The sequence below is a fragment of the Abramis brama genome (assembly GCF_963993115.1).
Source record: "Abramis brama genome assembly, chromosome: 12".
NCBI classification, from domain to species: domain Eukaryota; kingdom Metazoa; phylum Chordata; class Actinopteri; order Cypriniformes; family Leuciscidae; genus Abramis; species Abramis brama.
The window spans coordinates 29,116,320-29,142,098 of record NC_139974.1 but is presented as its reverse complement, the minus strand read 5'-3'; the positions used below and the strand labels follow the sequence as shown (position 1 = coordinate 29,142,098).

Here is a 25,779-nt window from a genome sequence, read left to right as displayed (position 1 = left end):
TAGAAAATTCTAGTTCTCATTGAATTTTAATTTTATAAAGTAAAAATTATGATGGTTAATTTAATATATATTACTATACCAAAAAGTTCGTTTTTATAGCTACACTTAAGATGAGTTTTGTTTTTGTTTTTGTTTTTCGCATGTTTTATGATCTGCCAAGTGAAAATCTTAAGTCTGATCATAAAAGAAAGTAGTAGAAAAGTAAATCTCTCAACAAGCCACATGCTTTGAAGTGTCATTCACGTTTGTTGCAAATCTGTACTGCTAACACAAGTCAATTACAACATAATCCTGCACTTCTATAATTGTGCTTTTGACCTTGGAACTGGACATTAGTTTAATCTGGTTGGTTACTTGAGATGAAAAACGCAAATTGGTAACTTAAACGAATAATAATCATTTCCAGTAGGCTATGCTGTATGCAACACACTTGATACCATCTTTATAAATGATGGTGAGACAAAATGGAAACCTTTTCCTGATAAGACTGTTACTATCAAGATTTAATTTCTAATGGCTTCCCATTCTAACCTCTTCAAATTACACTGAGAGCCAAATCTTGGAACAGACTATTTGAACAAGAGCCACAGACCCACATCGTCTAGATGCCTCAATGACAACAGCAAACACAAACAAGCCCATGCACACATTCCTGATCAACAGTCCATTTTCCATTTAGTCGATCCGTAAAGAAAATCTTTCTACTCAGTTAGTTCAAGACCATTTATGCAAGTTGTTATTGTGAATTTGGATGGAGGTTTTGAATGAGATCAGGGCTGGGCAACATTGACCCAGCTGAACACATTATAAAGCTGATGCCAACACAGCACAAATGATAATGTGGAGTGGGATGAAGCGAACATGCAGGTTGATCAATTAGATGAGTTATGGAAATGACAGCGTCACACTGAGCCAATCTTACCAGCTCATGCGATCATTAATATTCGCTAATAGTGCCTATATCGAATTCAGTCACTGACAGTCTGCTTGGCTTATTTGATTACAAATGTAGTGTAAGATGAGCACATCATTTGTACTAGCACTATGGTTTAATGCATGCTTTTTTACCATCTAAATAGATTTTAAAGAGATGCAATATATCACAGTCACCCTGTGTTTTGGAAATCTGAAGGGCCTGATTATGAGGTTATTACGTGACATTTTTTAGGATAGTGAACAGGAATCTTAATTGATGCCACAAACTATTAGGACACGTAAGTCACACTTTAAGGGCCCTATTTTAACGATCTAAGCACATGGTCTAAAGTGCAGGGCGCAAGTGCACTTAGGGCGTGTCCGAATCCACTTTTGCTAGTTTAATGATGGGAAAAATGGTCTGTGTGCGCGGCGCATTGTCTAAAAGGGGTTTCCCTATTCTCTTAATGAGTAATGGGCGTGTTTTGTGTGTAACGTGAAATAAACCAACCAGAGTCTCATCCCCCATTCCCTTTAAAAGCCTGTTGCGCTCACGCCTTGGCGGATTGTTATTTACATGGTGGAATTTGCAAGCGGAAAGACTGAATGCGTCTCCAGATCGCAAATGGATCTGCTCGTGCACGAGATTAAAGCGCGCGAGCAGACCATCTACGGGACAAGCCGGATTCCACCATATCTTTATGTACACAATATTAATCTTTTACATTGTAATCCTTTTATTTGTAATATTTGGCATGATTGTGTGCCGTGTCTGTATGCAGAGTGTATGCGCGTTGTGGACCGGCTATAGGAGCACATTACTAATGCGCTCTTCAATTATATAAAAAATATTGTGACTGAAAACCAACTGAAACCTGGCCTAAAGTCAATGGCGCAGTCTATTTCAGTTGCCTCAAAATAGCAACGTGCCAACAATGCGTCTGAACACACCTCGTTTTCAGAGCAGCACGCCCATGGGCGCACAAGTGGGCGCAAATGCATTTGCCATTTAAACAACGTGGCGCAGGACGTGAAAATGATAACTGCTTCGGGCTGAAACTAGCAAAACACACTTGCGTCGCGCTTGGCGCTGCATTGTGTATGATAGGGTTGTATGATAGGGCCCAAAATGTTTGAATGTCATTGCATTAGAAACATCATATGCCGAGTGGCATCTGCAAACAAATGATGGTTTTCGTAGACATTTTTGCCATTGCTTATAGGTCCTACGGTCATTTTAAATAATGTGATGCTTCGACTTAGACAACCAGAACGTGTTGAGTTCATGTTAGGCTTTCATACCATTTTCAAGAAAAGTTTGAATTGAATGCATCAAGCAAAATAACATTTTCCTTACACCTTGAATATATGTGACAGTACACATTTTAATTATTGTTTTCAAAAAAATATTTGTAAATATATTTCAAAGGTAACTATCAACAATTAATTATTCTTACAATTTTGGGGGGGCTTGTACCACATGGCATTCCACATTTTACTAAAGTAACCTTGCCTTAAGGTCAAGTTATCTGATATTTTAAGATTTTAAGTGTTCAGCAGAAGCAAGAAATTCATACAGGAACAACATGAGGGTGAGTAAATGATGACAGAATTTTCATTTTTGGTTGAACTATCCCTTTAACTATACTTGACTTATACAGACAGAAAAGTCTAAGTATATTTGGCCTATACTTGTACTCAATTTTACATTTACATATAATTTAATTTTAGCACATACGTCTTTGAGTTTAGGTGTAGGGGTGCAGAGCCAGTGGTTGTTCTGTAGGCAAACATCATTGCCTTGAATTTAATGGGAGTGGCAGTTGGCAACCAGTGCAAGTTTATGAGGAGAGAAGTGACGTGTGCTCTCTTCAGCTCGATAAAGACCACTCTTGCCGCAGCATCCTGGATCAGTTGCAGAGGTTTGACAGTGCAAGCTAGAAGGCCTGCCAGAGAATTACAATAGTCCAGTCTGGATAGGAAAAGAGCTTGGACAAGGAGTTGTGTAGCATTGGACAAGGAGTTGTGTAGCATGCACTGATAGGAAGGCCCTGATCTTTCTAATACAACATTAGAAAGATCAGGCAAATCTGCAGGACCGGGCAGTTCTAGCAATGTGGTCTGTGAAGTTTAACTGTTCGTCAGTCAAAACTCCAAGGTTCGTGGCTGTCCTGGATGGAGTTATGTTACGTTATGTAATATTTTGATCAAGATATACTTAAAAGTATAATTAAGTATTCTAAGTATACTTGGCTTGTAGCTGTGTTTACTCTTTTTAATTGTTTTATTGAGTTGCCAATTAAATACTTTTTTCACAGTTTTACACACTGTCTTATAAACTTGAATGTTTTGGCATTCAATGCAATAGACTTGCTGGTTTATTCATTTGGCATTCAATGCTGGTTCTAAAGTCAGATATGAATTGCATTTTTGTAAGTATAAAAAAAAAAAAAAAAAGTTTCATGCGATTTGTTTCTTTAAAAGAAAATAACCTTTATCAAAATGTATTTTATACTAAGTATACTACAAATCCACTTTAGCACAATCAAATATACTTAAGTATATTTTTGAACTTCAGCACTATTTCTGGATAACTAAAGTACATTAAGTACAAAATTTGTTGTTCCAATTTAGCAGACTTTGTCACAGAATGGTGAAATAGTGAAGCGAGGATTCAAGTGCAGGAATAAGGATATTTATTAAGTAATAAAAGACAAAACAAAACTACAAACGAAAACTCCCCCTGGTGGAAAACAGGACAGGCATCTGGCAGGAACAGGAAACACAAGGGAACAGACAACGAACCAGAACAGGGGCACGTTCAAGTTCAAAACGGTGCGCAACGTTTTGCTACGGTTTCCGAGTTGAACGTCATGTTTCCTGGAAACGGCGTGCACCGGTGTGCAACGGGGTTTGAGATACGTTTTCTCTTGTTTGGTGGGTGTGTCAGAACTGCAGTCCAATCAGCAGCAACATGTATATAAAGCACGCGGTATTAAAGTGAACTCGCACAATGGGTTCAAGGAAGGTAATTTACAAATGTGTTTGATGCAGCTCGGTATACGCAACAACTGAGGATATTACAAGACATGTTTGTCGTAAGTTTTATTGTAAAAATATAGGATATCAATGATGTAGTTGTTTATATTTTTAGCTTCATTGCAAGTGTATGACATTTGGTATATAAATAAACAATGGTAATTAAGTGGTTTTCCTAAAAATGATAAAGAAAATACAGGGTATTAAAACAGTATGAACTACAAATAAAGTCAGTATGTGAGGCTAAATAGATGTGTTTTAGTCTGAATTAGGTAAGATGTGTGCTTCAGTTTCAGCAATCCCTTCACTCGATTGGGATGTTCTCTTTTGTTCTGGGCGGCAAGTGCAGTAACTGTAACATCGGGCATATTTTGTAGTATTAAACACATATTTATACCGACTTCATCAGGCTCCGAAAATTCTTCACAAAGAATGGCCTTCTCAGCTGCCATAGTTGCAACTCTTGCGTCATCAGAACAGTGTGTTCAACGCATCACCGTTTCGGTTTAAAAAATGTTGTGCAACGTTTTGTCGGGCTGAACGCAGCCCAGGACTGCAAACACAGGGAGACTAAATAGGGAAGCAAACAAAAGAGGGTAACAAGGAAAGCAGGTGGGGCAAATTAATCAATAATCAGGTAACAAGATGGTAGGGGCTAGACAATTGACAGGAGAGCACATGGCACAAGGAAATACATGACAAGCTATGTGCTCACAACAAACCAGACTATACACAAACCGGGAGTGTCAGAGCTCTGTCACCAAACCAAGATATAACCAGACAGAAGTGACAGAACCCTGACACTACCCCCCCTCAAAAGGGACGCCACCTGCAGGCCAGGGCGGTGTAGGCTGAGCAGGAGTCCAGGGCGGAGCATGAGTCCAGGGTGGAGCAGGCTGAGCAAACGTCCAGGGTGGAGCAGGCCGGGCAGGCGTCCAGGGCGGAGCATGAGTCCAGGGTGGAGCAGGCTTGGCAGGCGTCCAGGGCAGAGCATGAGTCCAGGGTGGAGCAGGCGTCAAGGGCTGAGCAGGCGTCCAGGGTGGAGCAGGCCAGGCAGGCGTCCAGGGCAGAGCATGAGTCCAGGGTGGAGCAGGCGTCCAGGGCAGAGCATGAGTCCAGGGTGGAGCAGGCGTCAAGGGCTGAGCAGGCGTCCAGGGTGGAGCAGGCCAGGCAGGCGTCCAGGGCAGAGCATGAGTCCAGGGTGGAGCAGGCGTCCAGGGCAGAGCATGAGTCCAGGGTGGAGCAGGCGTCCAGGGCAGAGCATGAGTCCAGGGTGGAGCAGGCGTCCAGGGCAGAGCATGAGTCCAGGGTGGAGCAGGCGTCAAGGGCAGAGCAGGCTTGGCAGGCGTCCCGGGCGGAGCAGGCGGCCAGGGCGGAGCATGAGTCCAGGGTGGAGCAGGCTGAGCAGGCGTCCAGGCTGTGCAGGCGTCCAGGGCAGAGCATGAGTCCAGGGTGGAGCAGGCGTCAAGGGCAGAGCAGGCGTCCAGGGTGGTGCAGGCCGGGCAGGCGTCCAGGGCAGAGCATGAGTCCAGGGTGGAGCAGGCTGTGCAGGCGGTGCCAGGGCGGATCCGACACCTGAGGCAGAGGCGTTCATCTTGTCCGAAGGCACTGGCGTGGAGACGGCCATCTTGTCTGAAGACACTGGCGTGGCTGACCTGGTGTGAACAGTCTCTGGCTCGGCAGGCATGACGATAACAGTCCCTGGCTCGGCAGGCCTGACGTGAAGAGATTCAGGCTTGACAGGTAACATGGGCGGGGCCAGCAGGGCCATGAGCTTGGGCGGAGCCAGCAGGGCTAGGAGCTGCTGCTTCCTCCTTCTCCTCCTCCTCCTCCGTTTACGAGAGCAGCCTCTTCGGCCACCACTGGGGCCATGACAGGGAGAGTGGACAGCTCTGGGACAACCGGGCCTGGGACCGCCAAAGTCGGGTCCTCCCAGACCACCAGACCTGAGACCTCGACGACGACCTCCTCCTCTTCCTCCTCCTTCTCCTCCTCCGTTTACGAGAGCATGGCGATACTGCAGCCTCTTCGGCCACCACTGGGGCCGTGACAGGGAGAGTGGACAGCTCTGGGACAACCGGGCCTGGGACCGCCAAAGTCGAGTCCTCCCGGACCACCAGACTTGAGACCCCCAAAGTCAGGTCCTCCCGGACCACCAGACCTGAGACCTCCGAAGTCGGGTCCTTCTGGACCACCGGACTGGAAACCCCAAAAGTCGGGTCCTCCTGGAACCCCGGGCTCGAAACACCTGAAGTCGGATCCTTCTGGACCACCTGACTTGAAGGCCCCGAAGTCCTTCTCTTGCAAGGCGGTGTGGGAGTAACAGTCTCTGGGAAAACTGCAGCAATCCCTGCCACCTCCGGGGAAACTACAGCTTCCACGGCCAACTCCGGGGAGATTGAAACAGGGGAGGCCGGTGGCTGGCGTGAATCCTTATTCTGCTGAATCCTCATTGTGGCTGGTTCGTTATGCCACGGAATGGTGAAATAGTGAAGCGAGGATTCAAGTGCAGGAATAAGGATATTTATTAAGTAATAAAAACAAACAAAAACTCCCCCTGGGGGAAAACAGGACAGGCATCTTGCAGGAACAGGAAACACGAGGGAACATTGACAACAAACCAGCACAGGACTGCAAACACAGGGAGACTAAATAGGGCAGCAAACAAAAGAGGGTAACGAGGAAAGCAGGTGGGGCAAATTAATCAATAATCAAGTAACAAGATGGGAGGGGCTAGACAATTGACAGGAGAGCACATGGCACAAGGACATACATGACAAGCTATGTGCTCACATCAATCCAGACTAAACAGAAACACATGACAAACCGGGAGTGTCAGAGCTCTGTCACCAAACCAAGATATAAACCAGACAGAAGTGACCAAAACCTGACATTTTAAGGATACCAATTTAGTATAGCAAAGGTACAATTGCAGGGTATTTATATTAAGTACATACGTTTGTAAATGTATTTGTAGTATATTTAGCATAAAATAAATGTATTTCAAAAACATTTAATATATTTATTTTTCACTAGGGAATATAGTAGCTTTCATACATTTTTAAGTGTGGCAGAGTATTCAAATATTTTTCAAATATACTTTATTTTTATTTTATTTTAAAACTGAGCATAAATATGGGAACAGAACTGATGAGCAAGCTGTAATAGATGCTTGTGTGTCAATGCTTTGGAAGAATAATAAGAGTATGAAAAATGCATGACTTCATACTCTTCCAAAAAATACAGGTGCACAGCAGTGGAATTATGCACATTGTAAAATATATTTCAATAATCGATTAATTTTTTCTTCTGAATTTATTTATTTTATCTTTTCTCTGCAATCATGAGATAATGAAAGTATAGCTCATGTATTGGGAGTTAAAAGACATGAGTATGTGGGTACGATGTAAGTTTGCATTCTGCTGACAGTCAGTGGCATGTTTTGCATTTTTGTACCATCAGCAAGTCTGCAGGGCTGTGGCGGAACTACAGAAAACACACACAAACCATCCCTAACTCACATTAAACTGAGACACTCAGACAAATGGACAGGAAGTGGCTGTGGAAGGGATAGTGCTGTAACAAAGAACGCCCATGTGTGCGTCTCTTTGCTTTTGTGGACCCTGCAAAATGGAGTTGGTCTTAAATGGACTTAAATGGACTTAAATTGGCTCAAATGCACAATCAGCTGGCTACATGAGCTCTGGCCCTTGATAACGTGAATAAAAGAGACTGATAGGAGCCAAGTCTGATTCATGCTGTGAGGGATGAAAGAGTGATGAGAGTAGAGGGGCTTGTGGGAATGGGCCTAAAATAAGGATTTTAAGACTAATCATGTTTGCAGTGAATCATTACCTTGATGTAGACGTTTAATTATAATTGTCCTGGAAAGAGGAAGGGGAATGTCAGATTGGGTGCACATTGTTGGTGGTGTTTGATAAGGCAAGCAATTTTATTGCATATTGGAGGGTTAGGGATTTAAACAAACCCTAAATATTAACCCTTGGAGTGTAACTTGCATTACTTATGCTATAGAGATCATATTGTTTGTTTAGGAGAGGTGTGATATTACTTTTATAAGAAATCAGGCTCAAGACAAAATTAATAAAGATTCTGGACAACAAAAAGGAACATAGATTATGAGTTGTTGTTTTTTATATATACTATGGGCACTTTTGGCCCTGGGGACTTAACCTCTCTTAAAATACAATTAATTACATAGACTAAAATTGTCCTCTCTGTAATTGTCATTTTGTTTGTCTTTGCTTTGCTTTGTTTTTAAAAATCTTGAACATTTCCACCACATCTCAAATTATATTCTGTGATGTAAAGATGATTGTGGACATGATATTTTGATTAGTAAATAAAACAAATAATTTGTTTATAATAGTTTAACTTAATAAAAATCAACACCTGGGATATAAGAGCGTAAGTCGAAGAAACATGCTGCAGTTATGATGTATTTTTAGGTTAGGTCAACTTCATTATCCCCAAGGGGCAATGTGTTTCACAGCTAGCCATTCAATCAGCAAGAACAAACGCATAACACCACAACACACAAAAAGTTTTGTTCATCCTGATAGTCACACAATTGAACACAACTTAAATGAATTTTGAAGCCTAAACACAATCGCCAGAAGTAGGCCTAAAAAGCTGAACATGAACAATCCTATAAACAAACAATGCCACGGTCACATGACTATAGCTCTTTCAGTCTTTATTTAAAAACGTTTTCCCTGAAATTTTGAGTTATAATTTGCAAGAGCATGGTGATGTTGTAGAAGTGGACTAGTGAGTGGATGAGTTTACCCATGATGGTGTTTAATGTCCCCGTCAACCTCTATAGTCCCATTTAACCACTTAGCAACCGCCTTTTTCAAAACAAGTAAAAGCTTTAAAAGAAAATCACAAGGGGGTATAAGGGGGTGAAATATCTTGAGCTTGTGCTCACAACAGACCTTATTTTTGGCATTTAAACAAAAACCCATTCAAAACTCCATTTAATTCAGAATCAGACATGCTAAAAACTAATTTCCAAACAAAATATTTACAAAAATATGTCATCCCTGCAGCACTCTATTGTCCTAGGCTAGTAACAACCACCCAGAACACCCTAGCTTTGTGATGGCAATTTTTTCACATTCAAGCATCAATTATTTTTTATTTTTTCAGTTTCAAAATCAAGTTATAATTAATGTTATGTTATTTCAGTGCATGAAAAATTAAAGCAGGTTTTGGGCTTTTGTCTGTCTGTCTGTCTGGTTAATGGAAACAGAAAGGGTGTGTTCCCCGAGAGTTCATTGAGATTCGATCTGCGTGCCAGAGTTCCCTTGAATTTGTAGTACTCCCTGGGGTGTCTCCTCTAATGGCTGGTGAGTCATACTGTGGTACAGGCATTATATTACAGTGAGTTTGCCAGCTCAATGCTCTCTCATCATTCACAAAACACACACATAGTCATCCGAATCGATGGTGCAACACCATATTACCGACATCTACAGTACCAGTATGAGCCACACACACAAACCTCAAATAAATAATTACTAACTGAATTTAATTTTTTTTTTAAAATTGTAGAATAGTTTTAATGATGGCCAGAGGACGAAGTCAATTCAAACCGAAATAAAACCTCAATGGCATATGTCATTAGACATCTCCAATAAATCTGCATAGATAATGTAGCTATAATGTAGTTATTAAAATTCTCCCCTTTGACTGTATCCTCCTGCCGCAGCTTGGTCTATTTCTGTCTCTGTCTGCAGTTGATGAACAGTCTGTAAGTGTGTTACTTTGAGCTGCACAGAAAACTACTGAATGGTGATGAGAGCTACAGGTAAAAAACTTAATGAAAGGTCGTGGTGACATGCAAATATTTCATACAGGTTTTGTTTGCCTCTTTAAAGTCAGCATGATATTAAATTGGCCATATATACTTTTATAAAAATGAACATTCTGTCATCATTTATTCACCCTCATGCCACGTTGTTATTAACTAAAACTAAAGCTATTAAAAATCTTTTCAGGCACTTGAAATAAGGCTGAAATAAAATATAAATACTACAAGAAAAACTTAAATGAAAACATAATCATTGGCAGACGACAGTCCACGGCATCACAATTAGAGCGCCTGTGAGTATAAAAGGGCACCTGAGTTACACGATAACAACTCCTTTGTCTGAAGAAGACGCACAGGCAAACCCGATGTATGACAACGAGACGCAGTGATTTTTCGAAATGGAACTTTGATACTGCGTCTTGGTATTAACCAATACCCACTTCGCAATACTGATGGAATGCCAGCCTCTCTACTCACTAGACTCTGAATATGCACAACATAGTGGGCATAGCATAAATTAACTCTACGGATTACTCAACCGGGAAAAACCGTGTCAACCCCATGCATCCCATGTGCTTATATGGTGGCACTACTCCCTAAGCCAATGCTCCCTGACGCTAGGAAAGATCTACAAGCTTATATGCTCTACAGCAAGGGAAGTCCCGGTTGTTACACTCCCTTGCAGACCTCAGCCCTATATGGCCCCAAGAGCAGAGCTCTAAAGGGAAAATAACCAACATAGCCTCAGCTATGCCAGGCACATCGTACCAGTATTTTGACAAGGCTCTTAGGGAGCAGCCTACCGTAAAGAGCATTTCCAACTACACCCTTCAGTACTACCACACCGCAGGGGAGCCTCTACTCCATTTTAATGTCCCTAAAGTAATTAGGTGAGAACAGCTCATATCCTGGCTTGAGTAAAGGCACTTCTCCAGGACTCACTATAGTTAATGGCTATATGACTATAATGACTATAAATGACTAATGACTATAGAATGCTAGAATAACAATGAGGGACAGCATCGGCGATCCACCACTACTCATCAGTTGTAACACTGATCACCTGGAGAGACCTGTAGAAGCACCTCACCAAAGGGGAGCATACATCCCTTTTTCAAGACCCAACAACAGTTGGAGGTAAACAAACCCGAGGGACTCTTGTGATTTGCCCATCATAGTTATATTCACCCTGATCTACTCTAAGGGGTACTACCAAGGGGTTCTTGAACAGCCTATCAAAGGGAGCATGCAAGGTGCTAAAAACCTCAGTAATTAGCACTTCAGTATACAGACCAAGAATGGGTAACCACTTATTGTCCTGCCCAGGCTACAACCTTTGGTATTGCCATTCCTCCAAGGTGGAGCATACATCCTTATCCTTACTCAGGAAAGGGAGGCAAACGAGAGCAGCACACAATGCTGTTTGCCTAATAGCTCTCATCACCCAGACTCTAAACCCCAGGGAAGCCACAGTGGAGCTTAGACCCTACTTAAAGGGGCCATGAATTGAGAAATCAAATTTCCATTGATCTTCTGACATGTAAGAGGTCATTGTACTATTAAAACATCCTGTAAGTTTCAGAACTCAAAACTTCCTTGTTAGTCCAAAAACAGCTTTTATTGAAACCAAGCTCCGACAATGAATCGTTTAGAATTTGGTCACAATATGACAATAGTGTGACGAAAGACTGCCTCTGTAGAATCAGATCAATGCCTACTTCTACATCATCGCATCCTTGGTCCCACTCACTGGCGCATTAGTGAGATGAGGAGAGAAGAGAGATACAGGATTACTGGACTACTAATAACTACTTTCCAAAGGGTCATAATGCTAGTAAAGTGTTGTTGTTTTTTATATTCACTGCTGCTCTGCGTGTGACATCATGAACTCCAGTCTGCCAATGATTATTGCTGTTTGTCTACACGTGCCTCAGACTTGCTTATGCCTCATAGTTCCCTACGGAACATAAGACCGTACATGCCTCAGACACCGTTCCCTATAGCGTCAATACCAAGACGCAGCGTTTAGGTTCCACTTTGAAAGGGAACTAGAAATGTAGCCTTGCCAACTAACTGAAATAAATACATTTAAGTTTAAATACTACAACTGAAATAAAAATGAAAGCTATATAGAAATTATTTTATTTAAAAAAGACCATAAAAGTGGTACATACTGTATGAGTTTTCATTTAAATGAATCAGTCCATCTGGTTCACAAAATCAGTCTGAATGATTAACTCAAGTTGGACTGCTCTGATTCTCAAGTTAAACTCAATCTGGTTTCAGCTCACTGGAGGGAGCTTGACTATCAGTGCATAATGATGTAAATGTCACCTTTTCCTCACGTATTAATTCAGAAGACTTTGAATATAGAGTACGCGTGGATACTTTTATTAAATGCCCACTTTATATAAACCAACTCTGAGTTGATAAAATCAAGTCCTGCCAAAAATATTTAATTGCATATCCTGTTTTACTCAAGAATATGGCACATGGCACATTATGAAAGTGAAATGGGTTGCAAATGTTGTTTCATGTTGTATTTAATGTGCATTAATTATTTGATTACATTTTATGAGCACAAACCTATTTTCAAATAACCGTATTCCGATAGCAGTTTGAGTGCAAGCATTCTTTCAAACGTTAATTGTCCATATTAATTAATAATTCAACAGTAAAAACATGACTATCACACTCTGACAGAACCATTAGGTTAATGAAAAAGTTTGGGCAAACATAACAGACTGAATTCTGGTCAAGAGCCTACGGTTAGGGTCACAGTTTGTCTGTTTCACTATTTTGGCATTGAATCATAGAAAAATCTTTCAGTTCTTTGAATTGAATCCTGCTGTAAATGTGTGAGTGGACTATGCCTTGTCTTTTTTTAATCTGTTCTTTTTCAGCATATCTCAATAAAATGTTCTCTTCTTTATCAGCTAGTGAATGCTTGAGTGAATTACTCATTATGTCATTATGTTTCCACAGGACATGAAGCACCACATGGCCTTCATCATGACTGTGCCCACAACTCTGGCCATTTTTCTCACCATCTTCATCCTCGTCTGCATCGAGTCAGTCTTCAAAAAGCTTCTCCGCCTTTTTTCCCTGCTCGTCTGGGGCTGTCTGGTTGCCATGGGTTACCTCTTTATGTTCTATGGTGGGATCATCTGTCCATGGGACCAGGTGAGACTTGAGTGACAACACTTTCATAGCTCTCCATTTCAGTCTTCAGTCATTTTAGTCATTGTTCTTCAGTGTCTGCCTTTGACCTCTATGGCTATCACTCCTAATTTACATTTTATCATACTGAAGTGCCCAGAATTCAGTATTCGCTATGCATAAAACACAACTTGTGTCAGTACGATATATATGTAGATGTGCAAGTAAATTGCTTGGATGGAAAGCGCTCTACAATCATGCAGATATTCACTAACATGGTGTCATTTTCTTTCAGTCATTTGCACAGTAATTCATGAATTTTAGTGTGTGAGCTGTTCTGCGCACTGAATCATTCATTAGTTAATTGAACTCCGCTTAACACATGAGTCTGGCTAATGACCATGACACAATCTTAACATAAATGCATGTCTTAGAGTAATTATGACAATCGGCACTATTTTTGTCTGCCTCTGCATCCATAAAATGAATCGGGTATTAAATATTGCTTGCCTTGTTCGAACACTTCGCTTTTTTTTCTTTCTTTTTTTCTCTCGCTCTGCTCTGTTAGTGAGAAAGAGGTGCGATCAGCTTAGCCACCACTCAACATGTAGAATTTGGTTGTCTTTTATAAACAGCTCTTGAGTTATGGTGTTACTGTGGCTGTAAGAGGAGAGATTGGCTGTTCGGTGCAGGAGTAAATGTACCTCGCCATGAGTCACCCGGGCTGTTTGCTTGACAGGACTTAATAACTTGGATAGGCTCAGTGATCTGGAAATGATGAGATATGCATGTATCACACAAACTGGCTCTGGATCAAAGGATGGCAACATTTCACCATGAGCTACTTCAGTAAGAGCTGGGTGGCACCTTCATGACATCCATTTTAAGCTGTCGGCCATAAATTATGCCCACTACCTGGAGAGATGTCATCAGAAGTGAGGTTATGGATTCCAAGAGTCTGTTAATGAGTGACCCAAAGCTGTAGTAGTGTTGTCTGATTGTGCTCTCTTAATAGCTGTTTTGTTTTGTTTTGTTTTGTTTTGTTTTGTTTTGTTTTGTTTTGTTTTGTTTTGTTTTGTTTTGTTTTGTTTTGTTTTGTTTTGCGCTTGCTTTTTGTTTTGCTGTGCTTTGCTTTTTGCTTTACTTTTTCTTTTTTTCTTTTTTTTGCTTTGCTTTTGTGTTTTTTGTTTTGTTTTGACCCAATTGGTTCCCTCGAGTCGTAATTGCCATGTGACCAGGAACATTGCTAGACATGTACTGAAGATCTGGGGCCTCATTTATAAAACTTTGCATAGGATTTGCGTCAGAAGTGGCATACGGATGAAACATAGGACGTGCGTACACACAGAAATATTCGGATTTATACAATCGTGCGCATGCACATCCTACACAGTTTTCCCTTAATAAATCACAATCAGTTCTAAATGTAGCGCAGCTTTTGTGGCTTCATGTCACGCCCATAGTTGCCCATAAATAGTCTGTGAAACACCCACAAGTTAATATTCATCGATTGCGAAATCATGGCAAACACAGAGAGGAAAACCAAGAAACGTAACTTCACTCAATGTGAAGTAGAAATTATCGTTGGCGAGGTGGAAAAGAGGAGTAAAATGTTGTTTGGAGGGCACAGTGTGGGAATTACTAATGCCAAAAAGGCACTTGAGTGGCAAAAGGTTGCAGACGCCGTTAATGCTGCAGCCTCACAACCTCGGACCGTGGCCGAAATAAAAAAGAAATGGTCGGACATCAAAGTCGATGCAAAAAAGTGTCTAGCGCTCCATCGCCAGAGTGTGTCTGCCACGGGTGGGGGAAAGGGGAAAGCTACAGATGTGTTATGAGGATGAATTGCATAACATGCCAATATTATTGCAGAACATATTTCACTTTTCTTTTTGCAAATATGTGTTAATTTGCATTTCTGTTGTGATCTTCGTTTGTTTTACACTGCAGATCGATCAAACGGGTGTTCGTGTAGGCTGTTAATTGTAAGACTTGCTTTGTGAAGTCTTCATGTTATTTATGAGATGCAGTATTACCATTTCTTTTACAGAACAGCCTACAGTTTCACACACTTTCACACACGTTCACGTGTTTCTTCCATCTGCCGACGGTGTCGCCATTTCTCATTTCACCCGTTTTTGTGCGTACGCCTGGGTCAGAGTTTGCGTGAAGGACCGCACATTTTCCCGTCAAGTTTGCTTTTTATAAATACCAATTATTGCGTAGAGAGCGGCGTACGCCTTCTTTTGTGTGTACGCAACGTTTATAAATGAGGCCCCTGGACTACAAATCTTTTTCTAGATAGCCCTTAATGGTTTACAGTCACAAGGGTAAAGGTAAATTGCCTTTGAATCTGTTGTTCATGGGTCAAGACAAGCCACAATTCTGGTAAAGCAACCACCATCAGCGCCTGAGCGAGTAGATCCTGTGACTCCGCCTCCAGCCTCTAATCACCTCGCTCTGTCTCGGCCCGTCGACCTGTCGGCTTCGTCTTAGCTCCTCCCTCCTTCGGCTCCACCAGACACCCTCTGCCTTACGGCTTCACCGGGTTCCCTCATCCCACCAGCTCCCCCTTGGTCAGTCGTCACACCACCTCCACCACGGACTTGCAGATCTTCCGTTTCCTCCACTCTTACGGCTGCAGCGCTCTCCTCCTTCCCTTCGGGTACGCCTCGGCCCTCCATCACACCGGCATCGCCTCAGTCCTCGGGCACTCTGGCTCCGCCACAGACACTCGTAATTTTTTATGGCCATCAGTGGAGAAAGATGCTTTTTACAGCCAGATGGTGTAGTTACAACATCTACCACCAGGGGCTAACTGGGCCATGCTAACCAGCTTAACCTTGTTACTTTATCGGTTAAGGCTGGTTTGTGTTGTTGGTACTGGTGTAGAGTATGGATCATTGTAGCCATGCCAAGCAGTGCCAACTGCTGAAACTGTTGAACCTTAGTTCAGTTAAGAATCTAGCGGCATCCGCAACCCAACATATGTGACCCAGACCTGGATCACAAAACCAGTCACAAGTAGCACGGGCATATTTGTGGCAATAGCCAACAATACATTGTATGGGTCAATATGATCGATTTTTCTTTTATGCCAAAAATCATTAGGATATTAAGTAAAGATCATGTTCCATGAAGATATTTTGTAAATTTCCCACCGTAAATATATAAAACATTTATTTTTGTGAGTGAATGCAGCACAATCACAAACATAAATGGACGATTTTTCTCATTGTTTTTCTCAATGATTTTCAAATTGTTGTATCTCGACCAAATGTTGTCCTAACAAATCATACATCAGTGGAACGCTTATTTATTCAGCTTTCAGATGATGTATACATCTGAATTTCAAAAAATTTACCCATGTGACTGGTTTTGTGGTCCAGGGTCACATATTGCGATGAGCAGATACCCAGGTCTTTTTATCAGGGCACTGCCATATAAATTACCCCCTAAGGTTGGTGCAGTCTGGGCCAACATTGTGTGACTGAAGGTTTACCAATTACCTCTAAAGGGTACCAGAAAAATCTTATGATTATTATGAGAAAACTCAAAAAAAGCCTACTAATAAGACTTCACATACGTTACGGGAAGAACCAGTCTGGTTCAGGCGAACTGAATAAGCTACCACCTAATTAGGACACAAAGTACTCCAGCAAAGTACTAATTAGCAAAGAGTCTAAGTCTAAATGAATGGCACAGTAGCTACGTCTACAGTAGTTGAAGACTTAAAGAGCTCTATTAGGCTATATCCTATTTAATTTCCTGTTTTTGACTGTAGCCTTTTAAGCTAAACACTATTCCGCTCTCTGGTTTTGCTGAAACACCACTGTAGTCACACAGCCACATTGCTTGAGTGCTAATAAGCTATATACTTGCAGTTGTTTTGCAACACTTGTTAGGAAAAACTATGGCGTCCCGGACATTGTCACCAGCATGGGTCGAGGTACTATTGCAGATGAAAAGCCCTCACTGTTCCTCACAGAGGTCTGTAATGAAGGCATCATTAACCCACAGCAGCAGTTCTCCATTAGAGCCGCCAATGAAAAGCCAACAGCCTTTTTATGTTGTACAGAAGAGAGAACATATTTGAGGTCAGAGCCAGCAGAGAAACAAAAGGCAGCCATACTCACTTTACGCCAACCTTGCGCAAACTCTGAGAAAAGACCACTGAAAACACGGACCCCCATTTCCCACAGTTTGGTGTTGACAGAGGTGCCGATTAAAAGCATTATATGAAGGATGTAAAGGAATGATGGGGAACTAATGAAGTGATGAGAGAGAAGGAGGCAGACTTTGAGTCACTTTTTAAATACTTTTTAAGGAGAAGGGCAAAAGGAAAATGCCTCCTCCAGATAAGCTGGCAGAGTATGTAGGAAGGAAGCAGGAAGCATGTAGTGAGACATGGGAAGCAGCTTTTAGCAGCATAACTAGTATATTTAGTTAGGGAAAGTTAGGATTTTTTTTTTGCCAATCTGCAAAAAAAATTCTTACCAATAGCTTTTTTTACCATGTGTTCCTATAGGTGTCTAGTAACACCTCCCAATTTATCCACGGCCAAATCCTCGGGGAAACGCCTGGAGAGGCAATCAAAGTTGGGGTGCCCAGACGGCCTGGGTAAAAATAATGAATTGTTTTTTTTTTGTTTTTTTATATTACCATTTGAGATGTCTAACTAGGGGTTTTTAGGTGTGCCGAATCTATCCCAGCCATTAGTTTTGAGTAAAAATGACTCCAAGTCCATACAAATACCACATAAAAATGGTTTTATTGAACAATTACAAAACAAAACTTAATTAGACATCTCAAAAGGTAATATTGAAAAAAAAAATGTTTCATTATTTTTACCCAGGCCGCCTGGGCACCCCAACTTTGATTGCCTCTCCAGGCGTTTCCCCGAGGATTTGGCCGTGGATAAATTGGGAGGTGTTACTAGACACCTATAGGAACACATGGTAAAAAAAGCTATTGGTAAGACATTTTTTTGCAGATTGGCAAAAAAAATTCCTAACTTTCCCTAACTAATTGGTTCAACGTGTTTTTCGTTCAGAGATGCTCTTCATACTTTGGTTAGATTCTGGGTACAATTTTTGTTGCGGGTCCAAATGACCCTAATTGGATTCAGTATGGAAAATCACACTCTGAAAAACAAAAACATCAGGTAAAAACAGTAAACCTTTAATATTAATGCTTCTAAATTTTAAGTGATCACTGTGATTTTTTCGCTCATAACAGAACGAAACTATTGAGATTAACAACGTAAAGATAAATCGAAACATCATGAAATACAAATAAAGACTGTGAGAGAAACATACCTCTTTGAACTATGTAATGGCAAAAAAATCTTATGATTATTTTTAACAAGAGGAAAATAGAATATTAATTATTAATATTAATAATAAAATTAAAATATTTTTAGTTAAGTAAAACTTTTAAAAAAAATCTTTGCATTTCACATAAACAAATCTGTTAAATCTATCAAATAATGTGAATATGTTCAGTATGTTGTTAATAATATCAGTACAGTAGTAAGTCATGATACACGCACAGCTTTCTTAGAATGACCTAGTTAGCACTGCCACTACTGTCACTGATATCTCAAATTTGCAGTTTTATACGGTTATATAAATTTGCTGCATTGTCACACCAATTGTTTAATAATTTAAATGTTGGGTAACACTTTATTTTGATGGCCCCTTTTAGACATTCTGTTGACTATAAGTAGCAATGCACCTACATGTTAACTAACTCTCATTAGAGTAGAGTTAAGATTATGTGCAATGTTATTAGAGTCAACAGGTCAAGATGGTCTAATGGGGACCATCAAAATAAAGTTTAACCAAATGTTATGTGGTAATTAGCCCCATTTCACCCCCTTTATTTCAGTTCTTCCTAAGTCCTGGAAATGTGTTTGGGTCTGTATTTGATGACAGCGCTGCTACTCATATGTTATATGTACTATAATCATTATTTTAATGGAAGGCTTTCAGATTATCAGATTATTTCCATTTGCTTTTCTAATACAAAAGCAGTGCAGTCTGGTTAACCGGACATTAAGATCCCTGTAGACCACATAATCTTATTCACTATGAAAAAGCAAACCTTCTAAGTGTATCTTATGAATTTACTACCATCTGTTTCCTTAGCAACCCTTGAACAATATGCTTTGCATATGTTTTATTAAATTTGATGTGATGATCTTATAGCAATGACATACGAACACAATATACCAGATCAATATAGCAATAACCTCATGATATAACATAACTCTGATAAAGTCTATGCTAAAAAGACAATTTAAGGTAATGTGATTGATATATATATATATGTGTGTGTGTGTGTGTGTGTGTGTGTGTGTGTGTGTGTGTGTGTGTGCGTGTGTGCGTGCGTGCGTGCGTGTGTGTGCTATAAAAATATATATGCATATACATCTGAATTTATTTTCATTTATGATGAATATTATCATTCATTAATGCGATATATCCTATTGCCTTGTTTGACATATCCAGGATAGTGTTATTTTAGTATCATTGAGATACTATTTAAATTTTTATTAAAGTTATGGTAGTCAATGTTTTTCACGAACACATATTGTTATACTGGTTGAAGCTGTCTTCACATCCTGATAGCGATTAATTATAGAAGTTGTCTAAACATAAAAAAATGTATGTATATCTGCTGTGGAAATCGCAGGACCAAAAACTGTTCGTCCAATGATTGCATTCGGTCCGAATGCAATGATAGGATGTCCTACCTGCCTGTCAACCTATGTATTTGCATACCTCCACGCACCCTGCTCATAGAGTCTATATAGACTTTATAAAGGCAATAAACTCCTAGAAACTGCACACCCTAGCTTTAATATTTTTAGTTAGCTTTTATTTGTATATTATCTGTTTTCATTTTAATTTTACTTAAAGTTTTAGTCATTTTGTTTTGTATTTTTGTCTTTTTTTATATATAGATCTTAATTTTTATTTTTATTTCAGCTTCAGCATTAGTTATTTTAATGTTTTATTTCAGTTAAAGTTCATTGTATTTCAAGTGACAATTTTTATGGTTTTAGTTTCAGTTTAATAACCCTGATCCAGGAATAGTTCAGCTGAAAATGTATTTAAAGAATCAGACACGCTGGATGATTATAAAATATTTTATTAACTCAAATAATCAGATTCTCTACATGGACACATTAATAATGAGCTAAATTATAATTAGACTTGTTAATATTTTAAAATATCATCAGATTGGATTGATGATATTTGGATTCTTGGCTTTGAGTCGGGCAGATGAACATTTTTACCATCTAGTGCAAATGGGAAATCAGTGATGCACAGTCAAAACCTATGCAAATTGAATTGGCAGGTACTGCATGTTTGTGATAATTCATAACTCATGAATACGAGCAAACCACTCCAAATGAGATCTGAGAGTTTCACAGAGCTCAACCCAGCTGTGACTGTTTTGTTCTCAGCCAAACAAGTCATGATCACTAAGACTGGCTAGAAGAAAAAGACCTTCGCCATTTGAAAAGATACAGTGGCATCCAAAAGAGTCCACAATGATAATATGGGATTCAGAATCTAATTTAAATTTGAAAATATGTATAAGGATTTTATCATTGATCTATCATTTTGATATTGTATAATGCTTGATTTCTGTCATCGAGGCACAGCTTTTCATTATGCTTGATGCCATGTTCCTGACTCTAGTTCCCAGACATGTGCCTGGACAGGAGTGAATATTTGGGATTCAGCTCTGAAACCTGGGCTGATGTAGTATAAAACAACTGAATTGAACTGCCAGTCTTAATCCTGTGAGCAGATAGACCATAACCCTAAGAAGGCATGGAACTGGCAAGCAATCAGTTCATTGGAGAAATTAACCATTTATCCTTGTCAAGCCTTGAGGCTGAACTCCAACACTTCAAAACTTCAGCAAAAACTCAAACTATCCGAGCAATCCGAGGTTAAAGTGTGAGACGCCCTGGCCCGAGAGCCCATCAGAGCATTCTGTCTGCTAGGGGATTCTCTATCCTTCACAAGCCAAATGTAACCATTTCTGACAGTTTCTCTGATCCTCCTCTGTGGCGGACAGAGTGGAAATGGCGATCGATAAGGCTCAAGACATGTTTTGTCTGAAAAAATCACTTCCCTGCAATCTGTTTGTTTTTTGGCAGTGTGTATGTGTGTGTGTGTGTGTGTGTGTGTGTGTGTGTGTGTGTGTGTGTGTGTGTGTGTGTGTGTGTGTGTGGTCTGTGAGAGTGACCAAGCCAGAAATCCATTAGGCTTTGCTGCCGTCCAGTGCCCTATCTGCCACTCCTCCGGTGCTATATTGAGCCCTCACTCACAAAAAAAACAGCACTTAGTGTAAGAAAATGTGAAACATAAGTTTTAGAATATTTATGAGTGTATAACATCCTTCAAGCGCTAAAAATGTGAGGAAACGTGGAGTTTGGCACTAACTAAAAGACTACGGGTCATTTAAAGGGGAAATGCATGCAAAGCAGGATTTTTCTTGTTCTTTTGAAACAAGAAATATTTACATTTATTTACATTTATCCATTTAGCCGAGGCTTTTATCCAGAGACCTTCAAATGAGGCAGTGCTATACAAATATTCTGAAATCGTTCAGAATAGTATAAGCATATACAGTGCAAAGCTCACTTTTTACACTCTACCTTGGATATTTATGGAAATTAAGCTGCAAAAACATGTCATTCAGATGTCGTCATGATGTCACAAACATGAGCACATATTGGCATATTACTGTCCACATTTACTTTTACAAGTTTTCTGGCCCTCTTGTATAGTTTATTGCTTTTTGACTGTTTTTGGTGCAAGACATGTATAACATTATATAGATATAGAAAACAGAAATAGTAATAGAAAATATAATATATATAAAAATAAAGCATTTTTTCTTCATATATCATTTTCAGTAACACTTTACAATGAGGTTCCATTTGTTAACATAGGTTAACTGCATTAGTTAACATGAACTAACAATGAAAAATACTTACTTATACATTAGTAAAATCAAAAGTTGTATCTGTTAATATTATTTAATGGACTTGCTAGCATGAACTAACAAAGAATATGTTTATTAACTAATGTTAACAAATGGTAATAAATCATATAACAAATGTATTGCTCATTTTTAATTATATTAATACATTAACTAACGTTGACTAATTTAACTTTATCTTAGTGTTTTTTCAGATTTTCCTTTTTCTTTTGTAATATGTGAATGTAATATAATCAGCCTGAAGGGGTTGTATTCGCTATAACAACCGCCTCACTCTACATTATCCCGCTTATTACATGGCTACCTACCAAATAAATCAATAATTTGACACAAAATATTGATTTAAAAAGGGGTTTATTGAGTTTGTAATGTAAAGCTCACTTTCCAGTCTACCTCCATTTATGGAAATTAAGCTGCAAAGACATGTTATTCATATGTAATCATGATATCAAAGACACAGTAGCAACAACAGCCAGTAGTCAGAAAGAGGATGGAAAATTGTCATGAAAAACTACATTATGACTGTTTTTGGTGCAATAATTCTTCTTTCAAGGGCAAAGTATGCTATATCTCTTGTAAACTCTGCAAATTATTTATTTTTTATTTTTAATATTATATGATCTTTTGAGATAAAAGAGCATGATGTACACTGAAAACACACTGAAACTTTCAGAACTTTAATGTTTCTTTTCAGTCAAAAAAGTACATTTACTAAACTGAATTTAGGCAACTTTCCGATGATAAATGCATCAACACATGAGCTCCCACGTTTTTCCCACTGATTTACGTCAATGAGGTCTATTGGGTGAGGTAATAAGATGAAAGCAGGATACTATTTTTCCTAAACATCACATAAATTAATGATAAGAGTAAAATGTGGAAAAGTTTGCCAAATCTTGTGCTGCTTCTAGCTGTGTGTGTAGCTTTATATCATTCTGAAGGATCCCAGTGTTAGGAAAAAATGGCTGAAGTTTATTTTTAACAGTGTCCCTGATCATTTCAGAATGAACAGTTTGAGCAGCACATTTTGTGCAGCAAGATTGGCTTTGTTAACATGCTGTTATGACAGTTTGCAGGTTAAAAATGTTGTTATATAAAAATCTTTTAAAAAATGCATACTGTATTGGACAGCCGAGCCAGAGCACTAATACATTATACACTTATAATATGTTAGCGCAAAATGCATTAAACCAATACACACAGAGATAATTTTGAATTTTTAACAACTTTTGAGTCTGTTATTGATTTTAGCTCAAATATATAAGTGGTTGATTGGTTAAGGATGGTTGGTATTTGCAAGACTATCAGTGTCAAATTGAGCTCCAGTCTCCCTCACCATGAATCTTGAAACTTTCCTGTAATAAAGGCATTTGCACACAAACATGTCAAATTGTCATCATTGATTGAGAGCCTGTCACATCACGTCTGGTTAGGACATGGTGTAACAGAGTGATAAAGTGGTGTTTCAGAAAAATCTGAAAATGTGTCAAAATGGAGTATAAAATTCTGTTTCTTTAACGTTCGCATAACCAAGAAAAGACATTTGTGTGCCCCTATTATGCTATTTTAAAGGTTCCTGATTTTGTTTTGGAGTCTCCTACAACAGGTTTACATACATCAAAGGTGAAAAAACACTTTAATTTTCTCATTATATACATTGCACATTTCAATGCATTTTTCAATATTTCTCAAACGATTTGAAGGATTAATCAGTCTCTAAATCCCTCCTTTCTGAGAGCCTGCTTTGCTCTGATTGGCCAAATGGCCCAGTCTGTTGTGATTGGTCTACCACTTACAGCACCTGTCGGAAGCTAAACGGCCATTACTATAAAGACTGTAAAGACACTAACGATGATGTCGATTTAACCATATCAATCCGAGCGCGAGTCCGATGATGAAACATTGGAAGAACTAGTTATTCAACCCGAAAAACTTCATTGCAAGGACGACTTGAGCAGGACGTTTCTCAATGATACGCTACTCATTTTGAGGAACATTATGAGATGTTCCAACTGTAATTCCTCAAGATCAGCATCAGCAACAAGTGTATGTCCATCAACAAACCGAAGTGTATATTTCTAATTTATTGCGGTGCACATGCGGGAACTGTATCAATAATGGTGCATACGTTAGCTGAGCTCTAACGTGAATGGCTGATGTAAAATTAAAGTTTGCAATACAAATCTTGCTAATTTTTTTGATTAAAATCTTTATCTTTATCTAATAGTGGCCCACAGCTGATTTGCATTAAGACAGTAATAACATGAGTTAGCTGGTTAGCCAGAGACATACACAATATAAAACGCAAAACTATGAATTTTGAACACGGGGTAGAAAATACAGTATATACATCAATAATTATTCATACTTACAGGTTGTGATGGTCCAAATAAACTGGGTACTGACCCATCTTTCAAGAGCAAGCGTTTTGCAAATCCTGCGTTAAACTTTGAGATGCAGTCGTCAGTAAAATGCTGTTTGTGGGCGGGTCAAGTTGTTCACGGCGGACAACATACAACATAGGCGGGCATTATGCAAATGTCTTATCTAGTGACGCAGAACTGTAACGCAGTGGGATACGAATTACAGATGACTCGTTTAGGCGGTTCAGAGTCGATTCTTTTGGGAGACAATGGCCTTGTCCCAAATGGCTCACATCATATACACTTTCGGTCTTGTGGACTTACAATAGCCACCGCGTGCGTGTGTCCGTTAAGTCCATGAGACCGTAGGGTGTCCCTTTTGTCTTAGGTTTCAGAAGGGTGTTTGCGAGCACCCACTTTTGCGGCCGATATGCGCACTTTTGCCGAGCCCGCACTGAAGCAAGCTTCGCATTAGACTTCTACCTGGGCATTACGTTCCGAAAAGGGCCAATAACTTTATTAACTTTGTAGAACGTTTACATTCACAAACAGCTATATTACACACTGCATGAAAGAGAATATTCTAAAAACCATAAGAGGGGAACTTTAAACATTCAATAATGACATTTTGTTTATGCTAGGGAACATTAGCAAAAACATTTTTAGAACATTTGTTTTGTTTTTTAGCTTAGTTGATAATAAATGCAGTGTTCATCCTGACCTGATCTCTGTCCTGTATTTCTGAACAACAGATGTTAAATGGCAGTCTAATGCTCTGTTAACTCTGTTTGCAGGTGTCATTTTTCCTGTTTATTGTGTTTGTGGTGTACACCATGCTGCCGTTCTCCATGAGGGATGCCGTCATCGCAAGTGTCCTCACTTCAACCTCCCACACACTAGTGCTCAGCATCTGCCTCTCGAACACTACCGACCACATGGAGGCCCTCGTTTGGCAGGTAACTGTGTGTGTGTGTACGGCAATTCCAGTTGATTTGGTTCACTGAAATTGTGTGGGCTGAGAAAAGAACAGCTAGTATCTAAGAATAAACGGCGACAGTCTTTTAGCGCCAGAATGACACAAAAAGAACCAAAGATTTTGTTCTATAAAAAGTTGTCTGAAACACGAGAATATGTTAGAGAATGAGAGTCAGAGAGAGAGCGAGTGAATGTGGAAGGATGTTTCTACTCTGTTTCCTGTAGGGGTGGTCAGGGGTGATGGTGTTTTCACCATGACCTACAGTATATGGCTTTGATGACATGGGAGAGCACACATCCCAGAATCCTGTAGCCTGGTTGTTTTGCTCATCATATGGCCTTCCGACTAAAATGACGCTTATTATTGCAGAAATAACTGGTAAAGTTTGTCCATCCGGTGCAATTCCACAAGGTCAGCTTTTTCAGATGTGTGTCATTTGGTCTTGATCCTCTTCTCTTTAAAGA

At 39.7% G+C, this 25,779-nt stretch overlaps 1 protein-coding gene across 1 annotated transcript in view; it reads left to right on the top strand.

Moving 5' to 3' along the window:
- adcy2b (adenylate cyclase 2b (brain)) overlaps window positions 1-25,779 on the top strand; it is a 67,477-nt gene that overhangs the window by 7,775 nt on the left and 33,923 nt on the right. The window contains exons 2-3 of the mRNA XM_084131350.1: window positions 12,776-12,973; window positions 25,134-25,295. Coding sequence (XP_083987476.1) covers window positions 12,776-12,973; window positions 25,134-25,295 — 360 coding nt within the window. The remainder of the gene's footprint in view (window positions 1-12,775; window positions 12,974-25,133; window positions 25,296-25,779) is intronic.